Raw genomic sequence first — 13,374 nt, forward strand, 5'->3', positions numbered from 1 at the left:
CAAGAGACTATTATGTCTGACATCATATTTATATGATTACACATCAACAGACTATTATGTCTGACATCATATTTATATGATTACACATCAAGAGACTGTTATGTCTGACATCATATTTATATGATTACACATCAAGAGACTATTATGTCTGACATCATATTTATATGATTACACATCAAGAGACTATTGTGTCTGACATCATATTTATATGATTACACGTCAAGAGACTGTTATGTCTGACATCATATTTATATGATTACACATCAAGAGACTATTATGTCTGACATCATATTTATATGATTACACATCAAGAGACTATTATGTCTGACATCATATTTATATGATTACACGTCAAGAGACTGTTATGTCTGACATCATATTTATATGATTACACATCAAGAGACTATTATGTCTGACATCATATTTATATGATTTCACGTCAAGAGACTATTATGTCTGACATCATATTTATATGATTACACATCAAGAGACTATTATGTCTGACATCATATTTATATGATTACACGTCAAGAGACTATTATGTCTGACATCATATTTATATGATTACACATCAAGAGACTGTTATGTCTGACATCATATTTATATGATTCCACATCAAGAGACTGTTATGTCTGACATCATATTTATATGATTACACATCAAGAGACTGTTATGTCTGACATCATATTTATATGATTACACATCAAGAGACTGTTATGTCTGACATGATTACACATCAAGAGACTGTTATGTCTGACATCATATTTATATGATTTCACATCAAGAGACTGTTATGTCTGACATCATATTTATATGATTTCACATCAAGAGACTGTTATGTCTGACATCATATTTATATGATTACACATCAAGAGACTGTTATGTCTGACATCATATTTATATGATTACACGTCAAGAGACTATTATGTCTGACATCATATTTATATGATTACACATCAAGAGACTGTTATGTCTGACATCATATTTATATGATTACACGTCAAGAGACTGTTATGTCTGACATCATATTTATATGATTACACATCAAGAGACTGTTATGTCTGACATCATATTTATATGATTACACATCAAGAGACTATTATGTCTGACATCATATTTATATGATTTCACATCAAGAGACTGTTATGTCTGACATCATATTTATATGATTACACGTCAAGAGACTATTATGTCTGACATCATATTTATATGATTTCACATCAAGAGACTGTTATGTCTGACATCATATTTATATGATTACACATCAAGAGACTATTATGTCTGACATCATATTTATATGATTACACATCAAGAGACTGTTGTGTCTGACATCATATTTATATGATTACACATCAACAGACTATTATGTCTCACATCATATTTATATGATTACACGTCAAGAGACTATTATGTCTGACATCATATTTATATGATTACACATCAAGAGACTATTATGTCTGACATCATATTTATATGATTTCACATCAAGAGACTGTTATGTCTGACATCATATTTATATGATTACACATCAAGAGACTATTATGTCTGACATCATATTTATATGATTTCACGTCAAGAGACTATTATGTCTGACATCATATTTATATGATTACACATCAAGAGACTGTTATGTCTGACATCATATTTATATGATTACACATCAAGAGACTATTATGTCTGACATCATATTTATATGATTACACGTCAAGAGACTATTATGTCTGACATCATATTTATATGATTACACATCAACAGACTATATTTATTATGTCTGACATCATATTTATATGATTACACATCAAGAGACTATTATGTCTGACATCATATTTATATGATTTCACATCAAGAGACTGTTATGTCTGACATCATATTTATATGATTACACATCAAGAGACTATTATGTCTGACATCATATTTATATGATTTCACATCAAGAGACTGTTATGTCTGACATCATATTTATATGATTACACGTCAAGAGACTATTATGTCTGACATCATATTTATATGATTACACGTCAAGAGACTATTATGTCTGACATCATATTTATATGATTTCACGTCAAGAGACTATTATGTCTGACATCATATTTATATGATTACACATCAAGAGACTGTTATGTCTGACATCATATTTATATGATTACACATCAAGAGACTATTATGTCTGACATCATATTTATATGATTACACGTCAAGAGACTATTATGTCTGACATCATATTTATATGATTACACATCAAGAGACTATTATGTCTGACATCATATTTATAGGATTACACATCAAGAGACTATTATGTCTGACATCATATTTATATGATTACACATCAAGAGACTATTATGTCTGACATCATATTTATATGATTACACATCAAGAGACTATTATGTCTGACATCATATTTATATGATTACACGTCAAGAGACTATTATGTCTGACATCATATTTATATGATTACACATCAAGAGACTATTATGTCTGACATCATATTTATATGATTACACGTCAAGAGACTATTATGTCTGACATCATATTTATATGATTACACATCAAGAGACTGTTATGTCTGACATCATATTTATATGATTACACATCAAGAGACTATTATGTCTGACATCATATTTATATGATTACACATCAAGAGACTATTATGTCTGACATCATATTTATATGATTACACATCAAGAGACTGTTATGTCTGACATCATATTTGTATGATTACACATCAAGAGACTATTATGTCTGACATCATATTTATATGATTACACATCAAGAGACTGTTATGTCTGACATCATATTTATATGATTACACGTCAAGAGACTATTATGTCTGACATCATATTTATATGATTACACATCAAGAGACTGTTATGTCTGACATCATATTTATATGATTACACATCAAGAGACTATTATGTCTGACATCATATTTATATGATTACACATCAAGAGACTATTATGTCTGACATCATATTTATATGATTACACATCAAGAGACTATTATGTCTGACATCATATTTATATGATTACACGTCAAGAGACTATTATGTCTGACATCATATTTATATGATTACACATCAAGAGACTGTTATGTCTGACATCATATTTATATGATTACACATCAAGAGACTATTATGTCTGACATCATATTTATATGATTACACGTCAAGAGACTATTATGTCTGACATCATATTTATATGATTACACATCAAGAGACTATTATGTCTGACATCATATTTATATGATTACACATCAAGAGACTGTTATGTCTGACATCATATTTATATGATTACACGTCAAGAGACTATTATGTCTGACATCATATTTATATGATTACACATCAAGAGACTATTATGTCTGACATCATATTTATATGATTACACGTCAAGAGACTATTATGTCTGACATCATATTTATATGATTACACATCAAGAGACTGTTATGTCTGACATCATATTTATATGATTACACATCAAGAGACTATTATGTCTGACATCATATTTATATGATTACACATCAAGAGACTATTATGTCTGACATCATATTTATATGATTACACATCAAGAGACTATTATGTCTGACATCATATTTATATGATTACACATCAAGAGACTGTTATGTCTGACATCATATTTATATGATTACACATCAAGAGACTATTATGTCTGACATCATATTTATATGATTACACATCAAGAGACTGTTATGTCTGACATCATATTTATATGATTACACATCAAGAGACTATTATGTCTGACATCATATTTATATGATTACACGTCAAGAGACTATTATGTCTGACATCATATTTATATGATTACACATCAACAGACTATTATGTCTGACATCATATTTATATGATTACACGTCAAGAGACTATTATGTCTGACATCATATTTATATGATTACACATCAAGAGACTGTTATGTCTGACATCATATTTATATGATTACACGTCAAGAGACTATTATGTCTGACATCATATTTATATGATTACACATCAACAGACTATTATGTCTGACATCATATTTATATGATTACACGTCAAGAGACTATTATGTCTGACATCATATTTATATGATTTCACATCAAGAGACTGTTATGTCTGACATCATATTTATATGATTACACGTCAAGAGACTGTTATGTCTGACATCATATTTATATGATTACACATCAAGAGACTATTATGTCTGACATCATATTTATATGATTTCACATCAAGAGACTATTATGTCTGACATCATATTTATATGATTACACATCAAGAGACTATTATGTCTGACATCATATTTATATGATTACACGTCAAGAGACTATTATGTCTGACATCATATTTATATGATTACACATCAAGAGACTATTATGTCTGACATCATATTTATATGATTACACATCAAGAGACTATTGTGTCTGACATCATATTTATATGATGTCACATCAACAGACTATATTTATTATGTCTGACATCATATTTATATGATTTCACGTCAAGAGACTATTATGTCTGACATCATATTTATATGATTACACATCAAGAGACTATTATGTCTGACATCATATTTATATGATTACACATCAAGAGACTGTTATGTCTGACATCATATTTATATGATTTCACGTCAAGAGACTATTATGTCTGACATCATATTTATATGATTACACATCAAGAGACTATTATGTCTGAAATCATATTTATATGATTACACATCAAGAGACTATTATGTCTGACATCATATTTATATGATTACACATCAAGAGACTATTATGTCTGACATCATATTTATATGATTACACATCAACAGACTATATTTATTATGTCTGACATCATATTTATATGATTTCACGTCAAGAGACTATTATGTCTGACATCATATTTATATGATTACACATCAAGAGACTATTATGTCTGACATCATATTTATATGATTACACATCAAGAGACTGTTATGTCTGACATCATATTTATATGATTACACATCAAGAGACTATTGTGTCTGACATCATATTTATATGATTACACATCAACAGACTATATTTATTATGTCTGACATCATATTTATATGATTACACATCAAGAGACTATTATGTCTGACATCATATTTATATGATTTCACGTCAAGAGACTATTATGTCTGACATCATATTTATATGATTTCACATCAAGAGACTGTTATGTCTGACATGATATTTATATGATTACACGTCAAGAGACTGTTGTGTCTGACATCATATTTATATGATTACACATCAAGAGACTATTATGTCTGACATCATATTTATATGATTTCACATCAAGAGACTGTTATGTCTGACATCATATTTATATGATTACACATCAAGAGACTATTATGTCTGACATCATATTTATATGATTTCACGTCAAGAGACTATTATGTCTGACATCATATTTATATGATTACACATCAAGAGACTGTTATGTCTGACATCATATTTATATGATTACACATCAAGAGACTATTATGTCTGACATCATATTTATATGATTACACGTCAAGAGACTATTATGTCTGACATCATATTTATATGATTACACATCAAGAGACTATTATGTCTGACATCATATTTATATGATTACACGTCAAGAGACTATTATGTCTGACATCATATTTATATGATTACACGTCAAGGGACTATTATGTCTGACATCATATTTATATGATTACACGTCAAGAGACTATTATGTCTGACATCATATTTATATGATTACACATCAAGAGACTATTGTGTCTGACATCATATTTATATGATTACACATCAAGAGACTATTATGTCTGACATCATATTTATATGATTACACGTCAAGAGACTATTATGTCTGACATCATATTTATATGATTACACGTCAAGAGACTATTATGTCTGACATCATATTTATATGATTACACATCAAGAGACTATTATGTCTGACATCATATTTATATGATTTCACATCAAGAGACTGTTATGTCTGACATCATATTTATATGATTACACATCAAGAGACTATTATGTCTGACATCATATTTATATGATTACACGTCAAGAGACTATTATGTCTGACATCATATTTATATGATTACACATCAAGAGACTGTTATGTCTGACATCATATTTATAGGATTACACATCAAGAGACTATTATGTCTGACATCATATTTATATGATTACACATCAAGAGACTGTTATGTCTGACATCATATTTATATGATTACACGTCAAGAGACTATTATGTCTGACATCATATTTATATGATTACACATCAAGAGACTATTATGTCTGACATCATATTTATATGATTACACATCAAGAGACTATTATGTCTGACATCATATTTATATGATTACACGTCAAGAGACTATTATGTCTGACATCATATTTATATGATTACACATCAAGAGACTATTATGTCTGACATCATATTTATATGATTACACGTCAAGAGACTATTATGTCTGACATCATATTTATATGATTACACGTCAAGAGACTATTATGTCTGACATCATATTTATATGATTACACGTCAAGAGACTATTATGTCTGACATCATATTTATATGATTACACATCAAGAGACTGTTATGTCTGACATCATATTTATATGATTACACATCAAGAGACTATTATGTCTGACATCATATTTATATGATTACACATCAAGAGACTGTTATGTCTGACATCATATTTATATGATTACACATCAAGAGACTGTTATGTCTGACATCATATTTATATGATTTCACATCAAGAGACTGTTATGTCTGACATCATATTTATATGATTACACATCAAGAGACTATTATGTCTGACATCATATTTATATGATTACACGTCAAGAGACTATTATGTCTGACATCATATTTATATGATTACACATCAAGAGACTATTATGTCTGACATCATATTTATATGATTACACGTCAAGAGACTATTATGTCTGACATCATATTTATATGATTACACGTCAAGAGACTATTATGTCTGACATCATATTTATATGATTACACATCAAGAGACTGTTGTGTCTGACATCATATTTATATGATTACACATCAAGAGACTATTATGTCTGACATCATATTTATATGATTTCACATCAAGAGACTGTTATGTCTGACATCATATTTATATGATTACACATCAAGAGACTATTATGTCTGACATCATATTTATATGATTACACGTCAAGAGACTATTATGTCTGACATCATATTTATATGATTTCACATCAAGAGACTGTTATGTCTGACATCATATTTATATGATTACACGTCAAGAGACTATTATGTCTGACATCATATTTATATGATTACACATCAAGAGACTATTATGTCTGACATCATATTTATATGATTACACGTCAAGAGACTATTATGTCTGACATCATATTTATATGATTTCACATCAAGAGACTGTTATGTCTGACATCATATTTATATGATTACACGTCAAGAGACTATTATGTCTGACATCATATTTATATGATTACACATCAAGAGACTATTATGTCTGACATCATATTTATATGATTACACATCAAGAGACTGTTATGTCTGACATCATATTTATATGATTACACGTCAAGAGACTATTATGTCTGACATCATATTTATATGATTACACGTCAAGAGACTGTTATGTCTGACATCATATTTATATGATTACACGTCAAGAGACTATTATGTCTGACATCATATTTATATGATTACACGTCAAGAGACTATTATGTCTGACATCATATTTATATGATTACACGTCAAGAGACTATTATGTCTGACATCATATTTATATGATTACACATCAAGAGACTGTTATGTCTGACATCATATTTATATGATTACACGTCAAGAGACTATTATGTCTGACATCATATTTATATGATTACACGTCAAGAGACTATTATGTCTGACATCATATTTATATGATTACACATCAAGAGACTATTATGTCTGACATCATATTTATATGATTACACATCAAGAGACTATTATGTCTGACATCATATTTATATGATTACACGTCAAGAGACTATTATGTCTGACATCATATTTATATGATTACACATCAAGAGACTATTGTGTCTGACATCATATTTATATGATTACACGTCAAGAGACTATTATGTCTGACATCATATTTATATGATTTCAAAATGTCAGATTGATTGATTGATTTTTGTTACTTTTAAAATGTTAAAAGAAACGATATAATAATCTTTGGAAATTAACCAAACATGCAAAATTGTTCACACTCTTCACCAAAATTAGCTATTTTTACACATCAAATACAAAAGAACACTCTTATTAAGACTCAAAATATTCATATAAAGCAATGCTTAAAACACATTTAGTTTGGTTCACATGGTTCAGTATTTTAATTTTTAAAAAGTTGAAAAAATACTCATGATTATATTGAAGTTTTTAATGTACAGGTAGATTGGAACTTTATGGTACACCTAAAGTATGACAGACAGTAAATTCTTTTTGTCACAAACCTTTTAAATTGTTTCCGTTTTCTTACATACTTGGCTATCAAATAGTTAGCTTAAATGAAGGTAAATCCAAAAATGTGCTTTAAACAAAACAATGTATTAAGGGCTGTTTTCATTTTTTCCCAGGATATCAAGGTGATAGTTGTAATCAGAAGACAGTAACATGTAGCCTTACTACCTGTCAGAATGGTGGTACCTGTCAGGAATCTGGAGGTAGTGTTACCTGTATCTGTGCACCTGGCTATAATGGACAGAACTGTGCTACAAACATTAACGAGTGTGCTGGGAATCCCTGTCCCACTGCATCTACATGTATAGATGGTATTAATACATACTCTTGTCAGTGTAATGATGGAAAGATTGGAGCTAACTGTGACAAAGGTAAATAGATTAATAAATCCCTGTCCCACTGCATCTACATGTATTGATGGTATTAATACATACTCATGTCAGTGCAATGATGGAAAGATTGGAGCTAATTGTGATAAAGGTAAATAGATTATTAAATCACATTTTCTAGCTTTAATTTTTTTTGACACACAAGGAACAACTTAAAGTTAGGGAAGAGATAATTCATATTCAATATTAAGATGAATTCGGGTGAAGAAGCCTCTGTGGTCTGCCATACAATTAGTGATACTCTTGTTACATTTGCAACCATTTAATAGAACAAAATATATGGGTCTAAAGATTAAAAATGATAAAAGTGCAAGGTTTGCAGTGATGAAATATAAATGCAGTCAGTGTAAAGTCTTTTCCACTAAGTCCTTGTACAACAGATTGCTGTCTCATTGAGGTTTTTGGTTCACATTCATATTTTCTTTTCAGATTTGAGTTATAAGTTTGACATGATATTAGAGCCAGGCCTGCAGTGTGGGGATACAGAAGGAATCAGTATGAATACTGTGTTCGGTCTTGCTACAACAAAACTGTCTGTTTCTGTGTGGGTCAGATTTACATCAACCACTCCCAGAGTCATTCTGTCTCTGTATGCCTTAGAGTGAGTACTGAATAGCATTGTTACCTAAAATAAGATTAAAAACACACCAAAAAAAAACCAATGTTTTATTATGTGCATTCATGTATACCTAAATAAAACAATTGATTGATTGTGGATGTTTAACACCACTTTCAGCCCTACAAGGCTCCGTGTTGAAGGCCGTACTTTAACCTATAATGGTTTACTTTTTATATTGTTATTTGGATGAAGAGTTGTCACATTGGCACTCACACCACATCTTTCTATATCTATAAGCTATATCTTGATAATCATATTTGAAATGATGGAGTATTATGTTTGTAGTCAATGTAGCTGCCACATGTATGATTTGAACAGTTACTGTAGATGAACTACTTAGACTAATCTTCCAACAAGGTCCCCATAAGACAATTGCTTAGTCTTTAACTTATTTCTTTTAGATAGAATAATAGTCGAGTAGACTAAAAGCTTGTAATTATACTCAATTTATATTGCTGTTTACATTAAAATAAATAGTTTATAAATTTCTCCAACCCTGTTGTCCATTACCAATTTTTCGTAGGTTTGAAACTTGGAAAAGAAATGAGAGTAAGATAAACAGAAGATTATTTGTCTTTAATTCTTCTACAGACAAATTTGTAATAGATTGTTTTGAAATATTTCATTTTACAGTTCAATGCTTTTTATTGGTTGAAACTGCTAAAACATGACACCAGTCCAAATGAGAGTAAGATAGAAATACAAAAAAATGGTCTTTAATTCTTCTAGATACAAATTTTAAATAAATTGTTTTGAAATATTTTACTCTTCAGTTCGATGTCAGCCACACCCGAGAAGATTTTAGAGATAGGAAGTAATGGAGTATCTGGTAGTATAAGTGGCAATACTTATAGCATGCCATACGGTACAGGAAGTAGTGTTGTAAACATACGTAATGGTATCTGGCATCATGTAGTAGTCACATGGAACGCCCTAAATGAAGAGAATCCAAGCAATAAGATTGGTCGTGTATTCCTTTATGCTGACAACACGTTATTAGAGAGAAGGGAAAATATTGGGACAAGCTATACTCTACCTACTTAGTAAGTTGTGTGACATTGGATAACATAGAGAGAGACAGATTTTTGTTAGATTTGTTTTTCTCTATATAACTTTTACAGCTGAAGTATTTGAATTGATTAATGTACAATAAATTTAAGTTTTTAGTATAATTGTTGAACATTGAATAATCTGAAGTGTTTTTTTCTCAATAAGGCAGTATGAAATTCGCTTTAAACACAGTAACAAAAGGATCTCTGTACAATAAATTTGAGGACCAGTTCATTTCAATTTTTTCTATATCTGAATAGAGAACTAATTTGTTTCTCTTTGCACATGCTCACATATTAGTTCAATATGACCTTAATGTCTCTGTACTTTTTTTTCATTTCTAATGGTTGTGTCTTTATTGCTGTGTTAAATAATCTTTTAAAATTTCAACTTGAGATCTCCAAAGGAAATTTAACATTTCATTAAACTTTATATGAAATGAAATATGGAAATGAGTTTAAAAAAAAATGATATTTGAATAAAGAAATTAATAAAAACAAAAAGGTTAGTAATTTATACCAAAACACATTTTGATGTTGTAAATAAATCAACAGTTATTTGAAAATTGATCTCATATCATATTTTTTGTTTATTCTCTTCAGTGGTTACTTAGTAGTGGGAGGGACATATGACACCTCAACTAAGACAGTGACAACAGCCAATGGGATCTCTGGGAAAGTTTCCCGTCTTATCCTGGCCAAAGAGGAGTTTCTGTACACCAGTACCGTCAGCTCTCTGTACACTAATGTTGACTACTTGCCGACCAGCAACCTGATTAATATGCCTATCATGTATATCATTGAGAAGGGAGCTTCGTTAATTGATTACCAGAGTGAACTAAGTGCTGGTGTATGTAGAACAGTCACTACATGTAACTTGGGTAGGTCTTTTGTGTATTTATGGAAGTGTTTATAAAATTAAGTTACTAACAAAGAGACCTTTCTGTATGAAGTCTTGATGGTGAATCTGTTAAAACTGTACCATACTTTATACTTTGAAACTACAGATTTTCCTTCAGTAACAGACCATAAGTTTCTTTTGTTGATTGTTTCACATATTGTCCTGACCGTGTATAGCAGACTGTATGTTTTTTTTTCTAATTCCTGAAAGCTGTATGGTAGCATATAATTGCTTACATCCACTTCATTTGCACTTTGGTTGACTGTTGTCTCATTGGCAATTATACCAAAAATATCCATATTTTTATGCCTATGATTAATCAGTAGTTTCGCCTTATATAGCATGTCAAATTTATACATTGTAGCTTCAGATTTCCCCTCAGTAAATTGTCCTGGTGACCTCTCAGTGGTATCAACTGAAAGGGTCAGTTACCCTGTATGGACAGAGGCATCCTATGGCAATACAGATTCAGGAAGAATTTTCTATAACATCAGATCGGGTGGTAAGTAATAAAGGATCAATCATATTCATGAAATAAGTAGGGCTTTGTTTTATCAAAGACATTTTTTCAGTCGTTTATGATTGGCTTTTGTTCTTACTTAAGTGTTGACAAATTGAAAACTTTTATTTATGGATAGAAATTTGTGAGCAATTGAAAATTAGATATTTAAACTTCAACAACTTAGGGCCATTGATATAGATTTGTTTGTAGATTTGCTAGAGACCAAATGTATGTTTTTTGGGTTCATTCGTCTTTTTCATGCATTCCAATTTTTTCTGGTCAAAAGAAAAACTGCATTTTTCACAAATATTTGATATTTTGTAACCAAACTCTGCACACGAGCCCATTGATAATTTGTAATTCCTTCAACATTTCAAATTTTTGTTTCAACTTGACCCATGAAACCTTCAGAAATTGGTATACAATAAATTTTTAAGAATCTTCTGTACATAACGAGTAAGAATTTTCAATATTTTAGTGTGAATTTTCAATATTTTAGTGTGAATTTTCACCATTTTGGTTGGAATTTCAATATTTTAGTGTGAATTTTCAATATTTAAAAAGAATATACACATAATTATTGTGTTTTTGTTGGAATTTTGTAGGTGAGTTGACATGGAAGACCTATGCAGTATCATCAGTAGGGTATATGGCAGACAACAATGCAGCTGTTTGTGTATTCAGGTTCTACAATAAACGTAAGTAAACATTATACTTGATATGGCCCTGTTTATTGATACACATCTATCACAAAAATTATCTCCACACTTAAAAAGGAAAAATGTTATATATGTTGAAAATAATATCTGAAAAGTTACATAGAAAACTTATTGGTAAAGGTTATAGGCTAGGAGACCTATGCAGATTCTTAGAAAACCCTTTTGACCATGCTTATTTGATCAATGATTGTAATTTATTTTAAAAAATAATGTATTCTTCAGACTTTCCAAAAAATGTAAAAAGAAGATATGATATGATTGTAGATTAGACAACTCTCAACAATAGACCAAATGACAAAAAAAAAGAACAGCTATAGGTCACTGTACTGCTTTCAACAATGAGAAAAGTCCATACTATAAAACCCTGCTATAAAATATAGAGGTCAAAGGTACCCTTTGGGACAGTCAAACTATAAGTAGAAAATAAACTATAACAATGCCATGGTAAAAAGAAAAAGAAAACTTATTTTCCATTGAATTGTGTACAAGAATTATTCTTATTTATGAGGGTTGTGCCTTGACAGGACTGCCTAACAATAAAAGCACTGTAACTAAGAACTGAGTGCGATTATATTATATTTGATATTTATATAAGGCTCCAGTGCTTCAGTACTGCCTTTAATGCACCCACACATAGTTCATTGTCAGATGGTGAGAGATGTACCAAGTGCATGTATGTAAAGTTTTACATTTT

General features: G+C 29.9%; 1 protein-coding gene across 1 annotated transcript in view; it reads left to right on the plus strand.

Moving 5' to 3' along the window:
* Positions 1-13,374, plus strand: part of LOC134699015 (uncharacterized) — a 106,779-nt gene that overhangs the window by 69,723 nt on the left and 23,682 nt on the right. The window contains exons 43-48 of the mRNA XM_063560707.1: positions 8,618-8,872; positions 9,320-9,491; positions 10,283-10,552; positions 11,162-11,439; positions 11,824-11,961; positions 12,567-12,659. Of these exons, the coding sequence (XP_063416777.1) occupies positions 8,618-8,872; positions 9,320-9,491; positions 10,283-10,552; positions 11,162-11,439; positions 11,824-11,961; positions 12,567-12,659 (1,206 nt within the window). The remainder of the gene's footprint in view (positions 1-8,617; positions 8,873-9,319; positions 9,492-10,282; positions 10,553-11,161; positions 11,440-11,823; positions 11,962-12,566; positions 12,660-13,374) is intronic.

The sequence above is a fragment of the Mytilus trossulus genome, unplaced genomic scaffold, assembly GCF_036588685.1.
Source record: "Mytilus trossulus isolate FHL-02 unplaced genomic scaffold, PNRI_Mtr1.1.1.hap1 h1tg000024l__unscaffolded, whole genome shotgun sequence".
NCBI classification, from domain to species: domain Eukaryota; kingdom Metazoa; phylum Mollusca; class Bivalvia; order Mytilida; family Mytilidae; genus Mytilus; species Mytilus trossulus.